Source organism: Euprymna scolopes, chromosome 9 (genome assembly GCF_053919585.1).
Source record: "Euprymna scolopes isolate OS-2025 chromosome 9, ASM5391958v1, whole genome shotgun sequence".
In the NCBI taxonomy this organism is placed as follows: domain Eukaryota; kingdom Metazoa; phylum Mollusca; class Cephalopoda; order Sepiida; family Sepiolidae; genus Euprymna; species Euprymna scolopes.
Window position 1 is genome coordinate 85,318,411 of NC_136490.1, and position 22,362 is coordinate 85,340,772.

Sequence of the window (22,362 nt, forward strand, 5' to 3'; positions counted from 1 at the left end):
GATGTTGTCTGCAACCAATCCAGTTAAGAGCTTGTAGATAGTAGTGAGATAGCAGATGGGCCTGTACTTTCTAGGAGGTTGTTTCATTTGTTTCGATGTGAAAGCTGTATCATCTTTTAAAAGCCATGCTGGCGTGGCCTCTTCACCCTTCAATAGACTGTTGAAGCAACTGCTATAATGGGCATGCAATGATGTTAGTATTTTAAGCCCAAAATTGGGTATGTCATCAAGTGTGCATAGCGACAAAAAAATGCATGAACAGTTTTGATGGTACATAGATATCATACATTTGATATTGATTATATACATTTGATATTTCATTATATACATTTGATATTCATTATATACATTTGATATTTCATTATATATATTTGATATTTCATTATATACATTTGATATTTCATTATATACATTTGATATTTCATTATATACATTTGATATTTAATTATATACACTTGATATTTCATTATATACATTTGATATTTCATTATATACACTTGATATTTCATTATATACATTTGATATTTCATTATATACATTTGATATTTAATTATATACACTTGATATTTCATTATATACATTTGATATTTAATTATATACACTTGATATTTCATTATATACATTTGATATTTCATTATATACATTTGATATTTAATTAAATACATTTGATATTTCATTATATACATTTGATATTTCATTATATACATTTGATATTTCATTATATACATTTGATATTTCATTATATACACTTGATATTTCATTATATACATTTGATATTTCATTATATACATTTGATATTTCATTATATACACTTGATATTTCATTATATACATTTGATATTTAATTTAATACATTTGATATTTCATTATATACATTTGATATTTCATTATATACACTTGATATTTCATTATATACATTTGATATTTAATTAAATACATTTGATATTTCATTATATACATTTGATATTTCATTATATACACTTGATATTTCATTATATACATTTGATATTCATTATATACATTTGATATTTAATTAAATACATTTGATATTTCATTATATACATTTGATATTTCATTATATAAATTTGATATTTCATTATATACATTTGATATTCATTATATACATTTGATATTTAATTATATACATTTGATATTCATTATATACATTTGATATTTCATTATATACATTTGATATTCATTATATACATTTGATATTTAATTAAATACATTTGATATTTCATTATATACATTTGATATTTCATTATATAAATTTGATATTTCATTATATACATTTGATATTCATTATATACATTTGATATTAAATTATATACATTTGATATTCATTATATACATTTGATATTTCATTATATACATTTGATATTTCATTATATACATTTGATATTTAATTAAATACATTGATATTTCATTATATACATTTGATATTTAATTAAATACATTTGATATTTCATTATATACACTTGATATTTCATTATATAAATTTGATATTTCATTATATACATTTGATATTCATTATATACATTTGATATTCATTATATACATTTGATATTTAATTATATACATTTGATATTCATTATATACATTTGATATTTCATTATATACATTTGATATTTAATTAAACACATTTGATATTTCATTATATACATTTGATATTTCATTATATACATTTGATATTTCATTATATATATTTGATATTTCATTATATACATTTGATATGTAATTAAATACATTTGATATTTAATTAAATACATTTGATATTTAATTATATACATTTGATATTTCATTATATACATTTGATATTTCATTAAATACATTTGATATTTCATTATATACATTTGACATTTCATTATATACATTTGATATTCATTATATACATTTGATATTTCATTATATACATTTGATATTTCATTATATACATTTGATATTTCATTATATACATTTGATATTTCATTATATACATTTGATATTTGATTATATACATTTGATATTTGATTATATACATTTGATATTTAATTAAATACATTTGATATTTAATTAAATACATTTGATATTTAATTATATACATTTGATATTTCATTATATACATTTGATATTTTATTATATGCATTTGATATTTTATTAAATACATTTGATATTTATTATATACATTTGATATTTCATTATATACATTTGATATTTAATTATATACATTTGATATTTCATTATATACATTTGATATTTAATTAAATACATTTGATATTTCATTATATACATTTGATATTTAATTAAATACATTTTATATTTAATTAAATACATTTGATATTCATTATATAAATTTGATATTTCATTATATACATTTGATATTTCATTAAATACATGTGATATTCATTATATACATTTGATATTTCATTATATACACTTGATATTTCATTATATACATTTGATATTTCATTAAATACATTTGATATTTAATCATATACATTTGATATTTAATTATATACATTTGATATTTCATTATATACATTTGATATTTCATTATATACAGTTGATATTTCATTAAATACATTTGATATTCATTATATACATTTGATATTTCATTAAATACATTTGATATTCATTATATACATTTGATATTTCATTAAATACATTTGATATTTCATTATATACATTTGATATTCATTATATACACTTGATATTTCATTATATACATTTGATATTCATTATATACATTTGATATTTCATTATATACATTTGATATTTCATTAAATACATTTGATATTTCATTATATACATTTGATATTCATTATATACATTTGATATTTCATTATATACTAGCGGGACCTGTGGAAATTCCACATGGGATTCATTCATATGTAATATATTGATGTTGGCATTCTGTAGATGTTCATGGTAAATGGAGATGCTCTGATATTATTGTAGCTTTTTTGTTAAAACTGCAAAAGTATTTATCTAAGCTAGCATGAACGCCCAGAAAAGCCCAGTTGTAAAGTACACTTAAATATGATATTTTAATTCTTGCAGAGTTTGTATATGTTATTGTCGATTTTTATATATTATAACCGAAATCAAAACTTATGAAGAATTCTTGATAAAATTATTTATAAAAAAATAGATGACTTAAGTGCCATCAGCTATAATTGAAACCGAAACCAAAACTTATGGAGATTATTGGTAAAATTATTTATTACAAGAAATGGAAGTACATAAAAATTTAACAACTTGGATGTAAGCGTCACACAGAAAATAACACACACGTAAACGTATTGATGTATGGATATTTGATATTTCATGATATATAATTGATATTTCATTATATATAATTGATATTTCATTATATATAATTGATATTTCATGATATATAATTGATATTTCATGATATATAATTGATATTTCATTATATATATAAAAGGCAAACATGGCAGGCGTATTTGTATGTCCAGCAAAGGCTTCTTTCGATGGGTTTCTCGGGGGGGGGTACTATTTTTTAGAGCTTTTTATATACTCCCTCGATTATAATATCTACGATTTGCGAACACACATTCTATCTACATTTATTTACATCGACTTTTATAAAATTCATGCTATTCTTTCCTCTCACGTGTTTGTTCGACTTTTTCGTATGAAAGTTAAACTAATCAAAAGCAAAGGCAGCTTCCTTGCCTTTCATGCCAGGACGTCCAAAAAGCAATTAGCTTTGATCAATGTGGGGGAAACCCCTCAATCAGACAATTGCTATTCATTTGGACACTCCATTTTTGTGGGGAAACAAATAAATGAAACGGCGGAAAGCTTAACTGGCCTTCAGCCAACCTTTATTTCTGCACCTGTGTATTCACTTAGCAAAAAAACTTTTTGATTGACATCGCTAAATTTGAATGCTTTTCACTTCCTATGACCTTGTAGCTTAGCGGTAAGATGTCACGTTTTGTTTCACTTTCTATTTTGCCTTTGGGTTTGTCACAGGTTCTAGTCTTCCTCCTAACACTTTGTTTTTTTCTTTTACACCTCTAAACACCCGAGCAACGCCGGGTATCCCCGCTAGTCTATATATATATATAAAATACAAAAGAGGCGCACACGTTTTTGTATGTCCAGCAAAGGCTTTTTTTGTGTGAGTTCTCTGGAGGAGGAGGTACTATGTTTTAGAACTTTTTATATACTCCCTAGATTATAATATCTACGATTTGCGAAGGGGCGTTATCTCTAGATTTATTTTGATTGACTTTTATAAAATTCACACTATTCCATTCTCTCACATGTTTTTTTTATGTTTTTTGTACAAAAACGAGACTAATTGAAAACAAATGCAGCTTCCCGGCTTTTCTGCAGGGACGTCCAGAAAGCAATTAGCTTTGATCAATGTGGGGGAAACCCCCCTCATATCAGACCATTGCTTTTTATTTGGACACTCCTTTTTTATGGGGAGCTGGTTTTCCCCAACGTCATGGGGAAACAAATAAATGAAACAGTGGAAAGCTGAACTGGCCTGCGTATTCACTTAGCAAGTCAACTTTTTGATTGCCATCGCTAAATGTGAACGCGTTTCACTTACTATGGCCTCGTAGCATAGCGGTAAGATGCCACATTTCTTTCACTTTATTTTTTGCCTTCACATTACAAGTTCATCACAGGTTTGAGCTTGCCTGCCTACTAACACTTTTTTTTTTCTCTTACACCTCCAAACACCCGGGCAATTCCGGGTACCCCTGCTAGTCTATAATATGAATTTCACCTGTCTGTCTAAATGTATGTATGTATGTATATCTGCCTAAATCTTTCGACAGAGGCGACGGATTTTCATGAGATCGATGTCATTTTGAAGCTTGACCCTTTGGACGACAAATATCGAAAATTAGCTAAAATCATTAATTCCTTCATCCTCAACTGGGCACTTTTCTACAGAGAGGGGTCTCTTTTTTCGCTGATATTTTCGAAAGTCATTTACCCTTTTTGATTGACTAGCCTTAATTTAAACTTACATCACTTCTGGTTTGGCGATGGACGCAACAGCAAAGACATCACATTTTTTTTGTCACATTCTTTCTGTCCTTCACAATATTTTGCTTAACACACACCTTCAAACACCCGGGCAACGCCGGGCACCCAGGCTAGTTATATATATTTGATATTTCATCATATATACATTTGATATTTCATTATACATTTTTTATATTCATTATGTGCATTTAATATTTCATTATATACATTTGATATTTCATTATATACATATTATATATATTTGATAATCGCTGTATATTTTTGATATTTCATTATATATATTTGATATTTCATTACATACATTTGATATTCATTATATGAACTCAAATAGTCATAATAAAAAATCATTTTAAGTTTCAATGGTTTGACTGATAAATTTAAATCTCATTAAAAAAAAGAAGATTAATGTATTTTACCAGATTTATATTTTGCTGCTAAATGAAATTAGAGGATGATTTTATATATTAACCTCTGCTTAAATGATTAACCTTAAGGATTATTTTCTTTTTTTTTTTTTACAGACTACATTAACACTGCAAAGCAATAAATCTATGTTGCCACACCTTACTATAAATCCTTGCTTTCACAATGCACTAAATGAGACAAATGTAGGTTAACAAATGTTGATATACTTTGAATATCAGCAATCTTATATTTACTTATATGTATATATATTACTTATATGTATATATATTACTTATATGTATATATATATTACTTATATGTATATATATATATATATTACTTATATGTATATATATATATTACTTATATGTATATATATTACTTATATGTATATATATTACTTATATGTATATATATTACTTATATGTATATATTTATATTACTTATATGTATATATATATTTACTTATATGTATATATATATTACTTATATGTATATATATTACTTATATGTATATATATATATATTACTTATATGTATATATATTACTTATATGTATATATATTACTTATATGTATATATATATATTACTTATATGTATATATATTACTTATATGTATATATATATTACTTATATGTATATATATATATATATTACTTATATGTATATATATATATATATTACTTATATGTATATATATTACTTATATGTATATATTTATATTACTTATATGTATATATATATTTACTTATATGTATATATATATTACTTATATGTATATATATTACTTATATGGATATATATATATATATTACTTATATGTATATATTTGCTTATATGTATATATATTTACTTATATGTATATATATATATATATATTACTTATATGTATATATTTGCTTATATGTATATATTTACTTCCATCAACTGCAGTCGAGGGAAGCAGATAATTGATAAGCACCTTAATCTGGAATGCAGGTTACTTGACATTCAGTGCAAGGGATATTATCACATATAAAACATGAGTAAAAAATTTGTTCTTTTTAATTAATTTTTTAAATTTTTATTTGGAAGTTTGTCATATAAATTCTGGGTAATGTCAGTTAATAATGCTAACAAATAATAATTAATATCATTTCCAGTTTGTTAATTCATCACAGGGATTCAAAAAACCTCATAATTTAACTTACAGTAACCAAATAAACTTGAAATCAATTTCACTTTTATTATCTACTAGCTGTACCTGGCCCAACGTTGCTGTGACTCAGTTTGTTATAATTGGACCCCACCCCCGCCCGCCCAAAACAAAATTCATTTTTTTTAATATGGAATTACTTTGGCAAACTTTTTTTTCATTATAGAAAAACATCTGTCAGTTAATTCATACAGAAAATAGTTTATGTATTTATTTATTTGTGGACTGTTATTCTCATCTCTTACAGTTGTTTTATGACAATCTGTGAAGATGTAAGGCAAAATGAAAACTAGGTAGATAGATTTTTTTTGCTTTTGTGGTAGCAATTTATCGTAGCAAGCCACATGGATAAACGAACGCATGGACACGGAAACCCGCAAGAGAAATAATAATCGCAGTGAGAGAAGAGCGAGCAAGAGAGAGTGAGAGGGGGGGAAGCATATTTGGGAAGAATATATACAAAAAGATAGAGAAAGAGAGGAAATAAAAACTGTTGTAGATAGTGTTGACGCCGTAAAATGTTTGGCTTTGTTTTTCTGCATAAGAAGAAATGTATAAAGCAAGCAAGCGAGAGAGAGAAGATAAAAATTGTTGTAGATAATGTTCACGCTGTCAAATGTTTGTTATTTTTATTTTGGCAGAAAAAAAGAGAGAGAGAAAGGAGAAATAAAAACTGTTGTAGGTAACGTTGAGGCTGTAAAATATCTGTTTCTTCTTTCAGCATAAAAGAAATGTACAAAGTGAGTGAGCAAGAGAGAGAGGAAATAAAAACTGGTGTAAATGTTTTTTTTATTTCGGCAGAAAATTAAATCTAAAAAACGAGAGAGAGAGGAAATGAAAACTGTTGTAGATAATACTGACACCATAACATGTTTGTTGTTTTTCCTTCGGCATCGCCGTGTAATGTTTTTTTTTCTTCAGCATAAAAAGAAATGTAAAAAGTGAGCAAAAAAGAGAGAGGAGTGAGAAAGTTGGAAAGAATATATGCAGAGAGAGAGAGAGAGAGAGAGAGAGAGAGAGAGAGAGAGAGAGAGAGAGAGAGAGGAAATAAAAACTGGTGCAGATATTGTTGATGCCTTAAAATGTAAGAAAATAAATGCGGCAAGTTACTCAGAGGGCAAAAGTAGGTATCATTGTGATGCGAATGGTACATTAGCGTTTGTTTAGCATGCGAATACCGTGGATCCGGAATATAGGAATTGTCAGAGCTCAGTCAATCAGAATGAGTGGAATTAGTCTGGGGAGATATTATTTTTGAATAAGAAAAAGGTCAGATTATGTTATGTCTATGGGTTTATGATCCAGTTACGAAGGGTGCAAGCACAATGTGTATATTTCCTCCCATGTTTACTGGACGTGGTAGGAGGACTTGATATTTAGAGGGAAAAATAGGAACTACTTTCTATAAAGATGGTTGTGATTGTGAGGGTGTTGCTCCTAGGATGAAATGTAGGATTTTCTTATAATGACTAAATGTGCCTAAAATGTTGTTCTAAAGTTATATAAGATAGTGACTAATAGACTAGACATAATAAATTTGTATGTGGCATCTGTTGCTGCAAACCTATAGTACTTTGGTCCAGAGGGGAATTTCTGCAATCAAAATATCATATAGGAGATTTAATCTTTAATAGAATATCTCTTTTTATAAAATGTTTGTTTGATCTGCAGAAAGTTTTATTATAAAAATCAGAATTTCATAAAAGTATAATTTTGTTTGAATTCAAAAATAGTTCTTAGAAAATGATTAAAATGAAAGTATGAAATCAACCTAAAATTCAAGTTCAAACTTTCAACTATTTTTAACCATGATTTATTCAATTCATTTCATAATCTGAAATGAAGAAACCTTTTTCTTTAATAATATAATTACATTTTTTCTTTAATATTTTCTTTCAAGAACATTTTTCCTGCTTTTATTGATAAGGTCCAAGTTTTATCTTCTTTTTTTTATAAAATTGATACAATATTAATTATTATTGATACCAAAAAGATGATATCTGTTCTAAAAGGTAACTACTTATGCCTGTAAGCTTGGAACTGGTTCAAACTCCATCAAAGTCAGAACATGCAATAAGTGGTGTCACAAAAGGTTCATCAACCTGTTGGTACTATGAGTAGCAGATGCAGTTAATTTCATCTGCAGCACCTGTTAAAATCTGACTCCTATATTGCAGGTGTCAAAATAGTCAATAACTTCATCTACGTCAACCACACAAAAATAATGCCATATTTAGAGTTTTCAGGTGGCTGTAGAAAAGTTTACAAAATCATATACAAGAGAGACAGTGTACCATGCACATGTTTAACCTGTACTTTTGTATGCTGATGAGATGTTAGGAGTTAGGATAGCCTGATCATGGCTGCAGTGCATTGGATAGAGAAAATTGGTGGTCTAACTGTGAAAGTTTCCATGGAAATTCTACCACACAATCGTTTCTCAACTAGTGAGGCCACATCACCTACCGTCAGTTATTCAAAATCCTTCAATCATTGATGTTGATGGTCTAAAGATGTGTTGTGGGCCATGTTCGACATCATCCTATTGTGACATAATCGAGATGGAACAAAGACGAAAAATGAAAATAATAAATTAATAATATAAAGATTTTGTTCAAACAGTAAAATATGAATTCTTAAAGTTAAACAAATATTTAATTACTCAGGACAAATAATTGTACTTTAGCATATTTTTCTGTTACCTAAAGCATGTAAATTTGTGCTGCATTATAATTTCTAAAGTTAATAGCATTGCTAGATGAGAGGGTTGATTAAATTGAAAAACAAAACAAACCATGTCTCCATTTAAAAGAAATCAAAATCTATTAGGTTAGTAATAAAATATAGTTGGTTTTTGATGACTAACTTCAACTGTTTATGACGCAATTTCAACTCAACTTTATTAATCAAAATAAAAAAACATTACAATGAAGGCACTTTTTGACACAGAAAAAAAATAGATCCTCTATTTTAGTTGTGTAACATTCTGACCCTCAGATTTTGGCCAACTCTCAAAATGCATCTTTATGAATATTTTCTTTTGCAAAAAAAGTTTTTGAGAAGTTTTTAGAAGTGGTAGTCGGTATGCAAGAATTCTGATGAATATGATAGTTGAGGCAAAATTTGTTGAATTTCTACAGCATAAAACATCTGGATGAGTATTGTTATTTAGTAAGATATCACTTTTTCTGCGGATTAAAGCTGAATACATATGCAGCACTTCCTGGTGCATCATGTTAATGTAATTCCTTTGTATAACACTAAATAATCAACATTTGTGAAAGATTTTTAAATTGATTTCATTATATTAGGTTCAATTTACAATCCAGATTAATCAGTTGATTTTATTTATTTTTTTTTTACAATTCAACGTCAGTAGTACTAGTAGTAGTATTTAAGTTTATAAAAATACTTTTATTCATATTTTATTATTTTTTAGTCATATTTGTTAAAACAAATATGACTAAAACTAATAATAAAATATGAATAAAAGTATTTTTATAAACTTAAATACTACTACTAGTACTACTGACGTTGAATTGTAAATATATCATGATTTGTATATTATATACACAAATTTAAAATATACTTAAAGTAAGTTTACAAATAATTTCATAATTCATTTTTATTTTAAACAGGTTCTAATGCTCAAGGCACATCAGGTTCCATCTTGATAAAAGATGTGGTCTGTTACTTGTCTCTTGTTGAAGGAGGTGGACCAGAAGAGAAACTGGAGTGTAAGTTATTTTTTTTTTTATCATTTTATTGTTATTATAATAAATCATGTTTCTTTATAAGTAATGATCATATGAAATTTCATCGCATATTAATAATTGAATTTTTAATGAAAAGCTTTCCTAAATTATAATAATCAAATCAGCTCAACGGTTCAAAAATGTTATTTTATTTAATAAATTTTCTGTAGATATTATTATATGATATGATTTCAGGGTACAAAGGTTGTAACACCCAAATTTACTTGGTGTATATTTTCTTGTATTTCCTAATATGTGCAATTTCAATTTATACTCTGCATTATTTCTACATCGTTCCCTTACCCATTTAGCTAAAGATGTTGATTTCCTATTCATTTCTTTGTTAGGTATTCTAAATAAGTATATGGTTACGAAATCTTTCCTTGAACTGACAAACCATCGACCCTTTATATGTTCTTGTTCTATTATTTTCAATAACTTTGCATTTATGTTCTAAGTCTGTAATAAGGTATTTACCTTCAAAGGGAAATTCATTAATTCATTTCTACAGTTACAGAGTGGTTCATTGTCAGTATCCTTGCTGATATCTGTCCCGCCTTCCTTAATTATGTTATCGATTTTGGCATTATTAGAACTTATTATAGTTGTCACAAAATTGATGTTGAGAAGGATAATTTTACTGTATTTCTGTTTATGAATTTACCTATACCTTTAGGAAAGTTCTCATCAAGAATCTGATTAAATTCACTCAGTTATTTAGGACGTGCACACTGTAAGGCAGATGAAAATACAATTTCTACACCTTGTTTTCTTATTTCAGAGATGTTTATGTTTGGATTGGAGCTATTTGTGCTTATATTGTTTTTAGAATTTTTAAGCCTGGGACTACTCATAGCCATATCATATGATATAATATGGGATGGTATTCTTGTTCTAACTTTACCTCCCTTTGATTCATTAGGTTCATACTTAAGATAATTAATTCCACTATTATAATCTGATCTAGCAATCATTATAATATTTTTTCTTATTGTTAAATATTTGTTTGTTATAAGATAATCTAGGTATTCTTTTAGAGATGCTAGGAATAATAGCTTTCTTCACTGAGTTTGGGTGATTAGATTTATAGTCAATATAATATAATGTTAGATTGGGTTTATGATATGGTTCGTTTGCATTGCTAATTAAGTTAAGAGTAATAGCAAAAATCATTACTTTATTATTAATGTCAATGAAGCTTATTATCTCTAAAGAAGTTATATAACAATTGCTTAGGTTTTTTTTTAAATTTCTGCCACCAAAGTTAACAAAAAACAGGATGCTATCTCTATAAAGAACCCTCCTATATCCGGTACCTTTCTATCAATTTCTTTAAAAATGAAAAGACTCACAAGGTCAGTAACCTGAGCCAAGTCAGGGGTATCTATCGTAATATCAAATTTAAGTTATCTATTTTTTTCTTATCCAAAATTTATGATATATAACTTGATAAATATACAAATATTCAATTAATATCATTTTGTTAATAGTGTACACATATTTGATCCTTTATGTTGCTTTATTTCATTTTCAGTCATGTTTCGTTTGTATGATAGTGACAATAATGGATACCTGGACTCGAATGTAAGTGTTTCAAATAGAAACATTTCTTTTTCTTTTTAACTGCATACTTTATCAAGTTTATCATTTGCTTCACTTAATAGCTTTAAAATTATATTGACCATATAATCACTAACTACTTATATTTTATAAATAAATTTAACTATTTATGCTAATTATTTTAATAAGTTATTTTTTTAGGTAGGTTCATATATTTTGTACCATAGTGTCTTTATATGACGTTTGTGCAGTCATGTAATAACATTTTAAATATTAGTGTAAATCAATGTATAAATATATTAAAGCAATTTATAAATAAATTTTTTTTACAGAGTTGAACATTAATCTAATTAGTTTAGTTCTAATAAGTATTCCTAAAAATATAAATTAACAAAATTACTTTTATACATTTATGTAAATATTCTTCATAAAACATGGTAGATGTTTGTTTATAAAAATGAGATAAAGTTTCTATTTATTTTTTCAATATTTATAGAGTATAACCTAGTGTTATTCTCTCTCCTTTTTACTATGTTTATGAAATTATCCATTTATTATTATAAATGACGAATTTTATGCATGACCAAATTCCTTTTTGGTAATTATCATTATTATTTAATTTCTTGCTATTTGATTTGTTTCAAAAGTCAACAAGTTTTATATTTGTCATTTGATTTAATTGAGTATTTTTAATTTTTTTGATTTTTATTTTCAATTCATTACTTAATCAAACTTCAATAGCAATATTAATATCTTATTCTAGTCATACAGCATGATTATTACTAAATTAAATATTGTATTAAAAATATTTTTGTCATAGAGTTCTTAAATAAAAATTAAATTCTATAAATTGACTACAATGGAAACGAGAATTTGAAATGAAATTTGCATTGAATGCTTTTTGTGATAGATAAAAAATATTCAAACATCAAACTTGACTTTAGGTTTGATTTTTACTAATCTTTTAATAATTAATAAAACAAGAATTGTTTGTAAAACCTAATCAAAAAATGGTAACGTGTATGAATGTATAATTGAAAGAACAAAACATTTTTTCTTGCAGGAAATTGATTGCATTATCAGTCAGATGATGTCAGTAGCTGAGTATCTTGGCTGGGATGTCTCTGAACTTAAGCCAGTATGTACATTTTTCTTTTTCTTCATTCTTTGTATTATTTGACTTCATTCATATTTAACTCTTCTTCTAATTGACACTTGGTTATTTCATACATATTTTATTTCTTGAGCTTTCTTTTTCTTTATTCATCTGAGTTTGAGCTGTTTTGCTTTTAAGGAAAAGATATTCCTTCTTGATCCACAATTAATTTCCTTAACTGGCTTTGTTTCAAAACTTATCTTAAATTTGAAATCTTTCCTATTAAAAAGATCATGTGATTCAATGTACAACTTATTCTCATCGTTTACAATCTAATCCACAAGTGTTCCAAAAGTCTAAATGTATTTATTGCAAAATTTTTTACTACACTATAGTAAAAATATTAATCATTTTTTATTCTTGCAAAAACGCATGAATTTTACTTATCTTTCTTTTATTTATTCATGATGTCTGTCTATTCTTTCTCTTGGTCAAACAATACATTTTTATTTCAACAACACCAAAACATTCTTAAAAGCTGAATTAAGCACCAAATGTTAATTCAAAAGTAAACAGAAAATCCCTTCCCTCTCTGTTTTTTTTTTAAATTCTGTAACATGGAAAAACCAAGTGACCATAGTTTCATAAGCCAATCATTTCTCCATGTTACTTGCATATCCTGTCAAAATCATCTGAAGAGTATGGTCTCACTTTATGAACAATTTTAGCGGTGGAATACTATTTTGTATAACACGTTTTTGGTTCTAAAAAAACATAAAAATAATATTAATGCACTTCATTAACAAAAATATGATTAATTGTTTACAGAATGAAATAAATTTGGTGTTGAACTTTTAGTAGAATGTTAGTCATTTTTTTATATAACTGATTCTACATACTTTCGAAAATGCAAAGCTATTTTAAGAAACATTCAAATGTAGAATTATTAAAATATTCAATTAACATTTTTATAATAATTATTTCTTCCATTCAGTCAATGTAGAAATTGTGAGCTCTGGTTTAGATTTTACTTAGAATTTGTAGACTAAGTTCATCATTTTTTTTTTTTTTAGTTTCTTTAAGAGTTCGAATCTATAGAATGAATCTATTAATTTAATCAATTTTAATACATTTTAATCGACAAACATTTTATTGTCTTGTAAATATTTATAGTGCAAACTATTAATTCATAGAATAATCTCACAAATACTCTAATATTCACTAACTTTCAAAATTTAAATACCAAAATTGTTCATTAAGATACATTACAAAATTAGACTAAAAATAGCAGAAGTCATTATAATTAAAACAAATTATAAACAAGTTGTATTTTTAATACAAACTGCCAAATTAAAAAGCACACACATAAAGAGTCATTTCTGGATTAAAAAATGAGCACAGATTTAAAATACAATTACTGTATCTTTATTCTTATAAGAGTGTACAGTCTCTGTTAAAAATGAAGGGAAATATGATCCTTTGCCACTGCTTGTATTAATAGTCATATTCATATATTAAATTGCATTTGAGTTGTTGAAGCAAAAAGGAAAGAAGAAGAATGATCAAAATTTACTGAATTCTTTGTGATCTTTAGAATTGTGTATGTTTTTACTTATGATTTTAATAGAAGGTAAGAAAACATTAAAGGAAGTGGTATGTACTCTATCATTTTTAAAAAGTGCAAGAACTTAGTACTTCCTCTACAATGGGGAAAAGTAAAACTTTTAAAATGCTAATTTTATGGAGTTAAATTCTCAATCAGTTGTTTTAAGTAATAAAAAAATTGTAACATTTCTAGCATTTGTGTAATTTTTCCTAATTTAACTATACTTTTAAATTTAATTAAAATTTGAGGTAAAAAAAATATTTCAGTGAGATTTTTCATGCTTCCTCCAAAAATCTTTTTATAAAAAAATAATAATATAATTCTCTTCCCCTGAAAACATGTTGTACAAGTATCGCTAATTTCTATTAAATTTTAGATATCTTGCTTTAATAGGTTAAAAGTAATAAGTAAGCAAAAGTAAAAAGAAATGCTTGTCTAACAATGTAGAAGCTTATTTTTATAACAAAATTGTCTGATACGAAAGAATCTTGAAAAAAATGTTTGTACTTTAATGCATTCAATCATTATCGAGTGGAAGCTTATAATTTTAACATTAGCTAGATCCACTTGTGTTCTTAACTATTGTTATAAATACGTTTTTTGTTTCTTTTACATTTTTGTACAATTATCTTTGGCTGAATTTGAACTGAACTCAACACTCAGAGAATTAGACTTAAACTGATTTTCAAGATTAATTCAAACTATTAACCGAACTAAATCTATCATTTTATGGTAAAATCATTTTGTAAATTTTACAAATGCAAATATTTTATTCTGATATAGTTGAAAAATGCAAAGAATATAATTGAGATTTTATCTGGAACATAAATGGGATATTTTTTATATATTGATCAAAGTGTGTTTGTAAAAAAACAACTGACAGATGAATTTTATTGTAACTTGTGATCAAATAAAAACAAAACCTTTTAAGCATAAATCTCGTGATATAATCTTCAATATTTTATGAAAATTAGAAGTAAAATATTGAAATGTTATTATTTGATGATTGATTTTAATATCTGCATTATATTTAATAATTTTTTGTACATTTTCCTAATTGATCTCATTTTTTACTGATGTTCTGTTTAGAAATAGTTTGTCATGGAGTGATATTACTTTTTCTAGATTCTCAAGGACATGATGAAAGAGATTGACTTTGACTCTGATGGCAGGGTAACCCTTGAAGAGTGGAAAAAAGGAGGCCTTACAACTATTCCACTTCTTGTTCTCCTTGGTCTGGATGTTGTAAGTATTTATTCTTTTCTTTGATTATGCCAACACACATTACCAATTAATTCAATGTAAACAGTAATCATTAAATCTATCTTTCTCTCATTCTCTGTTTCAATCCTTATCACTTTCTTTATCCAATCACTTTTTCTGTCCCTATCACTAACTCTGTTTGACCTTACTTCACTCTTTTTGCCCCCACCCCTCACTCTCTTCATCTGCCTCTCTTCTGTAAAAAAAGGGGCTCTAAAGAATAGAAGAGATGATCCCCCACTAGATTGTATAGTGGATTTTGTACTCTTCCAAAACAAGAAAGAGTTCTCTAAGTGACCTCTCCACTGATATGGTAGCAGGATTTCATTTGCACAGATGAAAACAAACAATTGGGAAGTGTGAGGCAACAAATGCTTAAACTCAGTTTCCTCATTTGCACACTGTTCAGCAGAGAAAAAATATATGTTACTCTATGGGGCGTCTCTGATATTGTCTCAATCAGCTTTTATAAAGTGTCTAGTTGAAGCAACTGCTTTTCAGCTGGGAGTCTAAAGTTAAGAGTGATATCTGCTAATATAACAAGGTGACCAGTGTTCCTGAATGGGCTATAGGCATCTATCACACAAATGTCAGGAAGTGTAGTGAAGAACAGATTAAAAAGTGAGGCTTGCTGATTCTTACAATCTGGGAAGCGGGTCAGGAAAGTGGCAGTCTGTGAAAGGGAATGTGTAATATAGAGAAACTATATGCACTGTTGCCAGCTATGTCTGTGTAATTCAAGAAGCCATACGAATTACTATGGTAAAATCACTAAATACATGTACTTGGAGATTAGTATCTAAAGAGAATGCTGCATCTTATATAAGTGGAAAAATACAAAACTTGGTTGAACATACAATCCTGGGTCAAAGAAGAATAGAGAGGAAATATAAGTAACTAATACTGTGTTGCAAGGTTACTCTGAAGCACATGAAGGTCTCATCGTTTGATTCTAGATTTTGCTCCCTAAAATGGGAAGGTGTTACGAATATAGGCTCCAAATTAGTACATATATCTTTCTTACAGCAGAATGGGAGTTATCTAATCACGTCAAAGCAGTTAGTGGGAATTGATGAGTGTAAGTTAGTTTCATTTAGTGCTAATATATCTGGGAAGTTTACTAGGAGAAATGATTTTACTTCATCTATGTTAGTTTTAAGCCTTCATATATTTGTGAATGTAAGCTGCAAGGTGAGGAGATCAATTGGTTGTATTTAGGTGTCAGTTTCAATGTAAAATGGGCTGGACACATTTGGGGTTTGCTTCATGTCAGTATGCTTACACAAGTAAATGATTAGTCGAGTTTTATCTATAAGGATTGTGGCCTCGAGAAAATCTATCAAAGATAAATGCAAGACGCTTTATCATACACGATATGGCACTACAGCTATTCTGATCAGGGTTGCAGAGTCAGAAGGAGTCAGAGCTTTAGCTGGAGTCAGAGTCTGATTTCTAAGAGTACAAGGAGTCAGAGTTGAAATTTTTTATCCGACTCCTTAAGTCCAATGAATTTATTTTTTTACATGGTTTTCCTGTTTGGTTTTACCATTTTTTTTTAATTACATTTTCTATTTTTTTTCTTATTAGATTTTCACCCCAAATAAGGCACATTGCCACTTTGATGTAGGAGGCTACTATCAGGAACCTAAGTTTCAGGGGTACTGTATAGGGAGTTTAGCAGCAAGATGTCTGTTTACATTACACTTGAACTTCTGCATCTCAGTACAGTTGGGGAAGCAAGAACCCGAAAGAGAATTCCGAAGTCTAGCAGTTCTGGGGAAGAAGCTATTAGAGTAGAAGGCTTTCTTACATCTGGGGATCTCTACTGTATAGGGGTGGCACTTCGCTGGGGCAGGGGCTGAATCTTAGATAACAGTTCAGAACCTATTAGGTTGGCGGCTCTCTTTTGAACACTGTCCAGGAGCGAGAGACTAGTAGCAGATGCACCAGCCCAAATGTTACAGCAGTACTCGATACATGGGCGAATTGTGGAAGAAGTTAACAGGGTAGAAGGCTTTCTTACATCTTGGGATCTCTACTGTGTAGGGGTGGCACTTCGTTGCTTGTCAGGTTTGTCGGGGGTATTATCATTGAGGGGGTACCAGAGCTTGTAGTTCGTCAGAGCATCCACCGTTAAAATACTTGTAAAACAAGCAGAGGGATGCAACATTTCGTCAATGGGACGAATGCTAAAGCTTAGATAACAGTTCAGGACCTATCAAGTTGGCAAGTTTGAACACTGTCCAGAAGCGAGAGACTAGGAGCAGATGCCCCAGCCCAAATGTGACAGCAGTACTCGATACATGGATGAATGGTGGCTTTGTAGAGGTATGAGATACTTTCAGGCATAAGTAACATTCTAGCACGGTAGAGAGAGCCCACCTTCTTTGCAGCAGCCTTGGCAATGATCTCAATGTATTTATTGCAACTCATGTTCCCTGTGAACGTTAAGCCAATGAGTTTGAACAAAGTACTTTCAGGTAATGTATCTTTAGTCATAGCTATTGGTGGTTGGTAAGGTTTCATGTAATTATTAAAGGAAACAAGCTTTGTCTTGACAGCTTTGAACATTACCATCCATTTCTGACTCGATTCCACTACAGACTGAAGGTCTTCCTCTGGGGTTTCCGCCATTGCCTTAGATATGTCCTCATAAGTTTTCCCCACGTGGTGTCATTGGCAAATATACCCATGTCAGAGACAATCTTATCAGGTAAGGATTGATCCCTGAGGTACACCTGCATTTATATCATATTGTTTGGACGTGCGCCCATCGAGGACAACCTGGATTTTTCTCTCATTTAAGAAGGATTTAATTATGTTAAGCATTCGTCCAGTAATACCAGAGATTTTATTTTCATGAGAAGACCATCGTTCCATACCCTGTCAAAAACCTTAGATATATATATAGGGCTACTGCCCTCCCCGCCCCTGCCTTATCCAGTGCTTGGTATATATGTTCAGAGATTACAGTTAGGATATCTGCAGTAGAACGGGTTTGCCTAAATCCATATTGATGGTCAAACAGAAGTTTAGCAGCTGTTAGGTGGTGGACTAGAGCTTGATTAATTAAAGACTCAAATATTTTGGCAAAAAGCAGGAGGAGGTTAATTGGGTAATAATTTAATGGGTCAGTTCATACGCCAGAGATTTTGTAAACTGGTACCACAGAAGCAGCATTCCAGCTGTCAGGAAAGCAAGATTCATTAAGACATTTCTTAAAGAGTTTAAAGAGAACTGGAGCAACCTCAGCAGAGCATTTTTTTAAAAGCACAGCCGCAATGAGATCAGGTCCACATGCTTTTGAGGTGTCTAAGTTTTTTATGATATCATGAACTTGAGAAGGGGTGATTTTCAGATTATCTAGTGTGGTTTCTGTCCACAGAGGACAATCAGGGAGGGAATGGTTTGTTGAGTCCTAGGTAAAGTTTGAGGGAAAATAACGGGCAACCATGTTAGCTTTCTCAGTTGTTGTACAAACAACCTCATGATTGTTGGATAGTGGTGGAATTATTGATTGCCCATTATTTACTACACTATTGTAGATTTTTCAGAAATCATGAGTTCCTAATTTCTACGCTTCAATGCATTTCCTGTTGGTTTCAGTATATTTACTCTTAGCTGTCGCTACTTCTTTCCTACAATTACTTCTAGCTTCTATATACTTTGTCTGTTTGTACAGGACTTATGCTAGATAAATCTATAGTACACATGTTGCCTCTGAGCAATGGCAGCTGCGCAAGTAGAAGTAAATCATTGGGGAGAGTGGGGTTTGCTATAGAACCGCCATAGTCTCATTTGTGCACTATTCTGCAGGAAGAGAAAAGATATTTCCCCATGGGGCGTCTCTGATATGATGTCTAATGGCATCCCAATCAGCCTTATTTTAGAACATTGTCTTGGGGGTCAAGAGTTTAGAGTGATTCTATCATTATCACAGCATGATCAGCATTCCTAAGTGGGCGATCAGCATTTGTTACACGATCCACAGGATCTTTTGTCAGAAATAGATCCAGAAGTGAGGCTTGCTGGTCCTGCGATCTGTCTGTGTCAAGGAATGGAATAAAGCAAAGTTATGGATGATGCTACTAGCTGTGTCAGTGTAGTTAGAGAAGCCCAGCAAATTTCTGTGGCGGGTGTTAGATTCACTAAATACATGTATTTGGGCACTAGTGTCAAAAGAAAGTGCTATATCTATGCTTTCAGAGACATGATTGATTATAGTACAGTCCTGGGTTGATGGAGAGCAATAAAGAAAATACAGGTAGTTAACACTATGTTGTAAATTTAGTTTAAAGCACATGAAGGTTTGGTCACCTGATTCTAGTTTAGATTCCCTAGATATGGGGAGGGTGTTACAAATATAGACTCCAAGTCCATTCCTGTTAAAGTCCTTATGACAAAGTGGAAGATAACCAGACATGTTAAATATGTTAGAGGGGATGGAGGAGTGCAAGTTAGTTTCACTTAGTGCTAAGATATCCAGAGAGTTTGCTAGGAGAAATGATTCTACATCATCTGAGTTAATTCTAAGTCCTCAGATATGTGTAAATGCAAGCCTCAAGGGAGGAGGCGTGAGTGTGTGTCTGGTTTGAACATTTTTTGGAATTGAGCTGTCATTTCATTCTATTTCATAGTTTCAGATCTAGATTGAGGTGCTAGGCAAAATGGATATGCATAGCCACCATCATGCAACACGAGTAGACTGTCAGCCGGCTCCTCATCCACAGGAATGTGGACTCGGGAATGATCACCAGAGGGTGTCTTTCCATGCACAACATGGCACTACGTATATCTTATCATTACACAACTGATGATAGAACAGCTGCTCTAAACGCTATCAAAAAGTTAGGGCTTCTGTACTGTCAGTTGAGAAACAGCAGCCAGCAACTGTCAAACTGGTATCCTCAAACCTATCCGACAGGAGTGGCCCAGTCCAATCATGTTCGCATATATGTTTAATAAGCACCTCCAAGATACCCAGGTATAGGGGAAGGGAATGAGCCAAATGTAGGGGATGGCATTCAATGCCTTAGTCAAGAAACAAAGCTAAGCACTGGACGTCTCTAATGAGTCCTTGTGGCTGCACCTCCCCTCCTGGCTAATAGGCAAAGAACGAGTATGGAGTATAGATAGGCAGAGCTTATCTACTCCTTAAGCAGTTTAGGTTTGCAAACCGATGATTTGATCAAGTCACCAGCTCTAAGGAGATTGTCGTCCAGGAATGAGAAGGCCTCCCTCTCCTGTTTCGTGCCAAGACATATGAGATCAGTGGCACAGTTTACAAATCAAAGTTTTCCTTATCCTAGATGGATGACCTAACCAGATCTATTGGTCCATCAGTACTGAGAGGGTTTTCCCTGCACCTGGTTTCAAAGCCAGATATTTATATTCTCCCGCATTGATAGAGTTAGTATCAAAGAATTAGGATCTGCTTTGATGTTACATTCCTCAGAATAGGAGAAAGATTGGTTACGTTTTTAAAGGAAGTATGTATGATTGTGGGGTGTAGATTAAAGGTGAATATCTACTAGGGTTAAGAAAAGATCAAATATGGTTTGTGGATTAGTGACTAATTGGAAAATGATAGTATGTGGCTGTTAGTTATCTATTTTATGGATATTCTATAGAGTATAAATATAGGTTAAGCTAATGCATCCCTTAACAATAGAAATCTATAGATGTTTAGTATTTATCGATTTTGAAAAGGTTAGTCTACTAAAGTTTAGAACTTAAACCCTCCTCTAAAGGTACGTGCAAAGTGTGATTTTATATCAGCTTGGGGAGAAGAGCAATTGTTTTTTTGTCCAGTTGAAACAGGAGAGATGATATAATTTACAAGAATGCAGCATTAATATACAATATAGATATTAAGAGTATAAGGATTTTTAATGTTTATCATGCAAAACAAGAAGAAGTCTTGGAGGCAAAGTATTTTCCCTTTTAAGCAGACATTTAGAAATGACACTTGTGCCAGTTATTTTAGTAACATACATCAGTAACAATATACATGTGACCAGTATAGGCTTTTTATATTTAAACATTACACTTAGTCAATGAATGATAAATTATGATTTCCAAAAAGAAGAAAGCAGTATAAGTAAATAAGAGCAGGAAAACAGGTTTAGTGAATAAGCCATAACTTAATTGCTTCCTAAGCAGTGGTTTGCACAATTTAGCAGTTTTGTATGTTTTTGCTTTTATTTTTTGAGATATCTCATATTTTGTACTGTACTGTAATGCTTCCACTTCAAGATATTTCGGTCTGGTAGATATCTGCAAATCCTGTCTGGATAACTGTTTTCGTTTTAGTTGTGATGTCCCACAAGATCAATGAAAGTTTTGTTTTTGAGTGAGATTACTGTAGATTACATTAGATAACAATCGGATTGTAATCTGAAAGTTATCCAATTCCTGAATAAAATGGAATTTGGCAATTGGATTAGTCCAGGATCGATCTGGAATT

General features: G+C 29.5%; 1 protein-coding gene across 11 annotated transcripts in view; it reads left to right on the forward strand.

The window, feature by feature from the left end:
• The window catches only part of LOC145284745 (diacylglycerol kinase beta-like), a 616,369-nt gene that overhangs the window by 441,812 nt on the left and 152,195 nt on the right, over nucleotides 1-22,362 (forward strand). For all 11 annotated transcript variants that reach the window (XM_080133693.1, XM_080133697.1, XM_080133689.1 and 8 more), the window contains 4 exons: nucleotides 10,255-10,353; nucleotides 11,906-11,955; nucleotides 12,995-13,069; nucleotides 15,759-15,878. In XM_080133693.1, coding sequence (XP_079989819.1) covers nucleotides 10,255-10,353; nucleotides 11,906-11,955; nucleotides 12,995-13,069; nucleotides 15,759-15,878 — 344 coding nt within the window. The remainder of the gene's footprint in view (nucleotides 1-10,254; nucleotides 10,354-11,905; nucleotides 11,956-12,994; nucleotides 13,070-15,758; nucleotides 15,879-22,362) is intronic.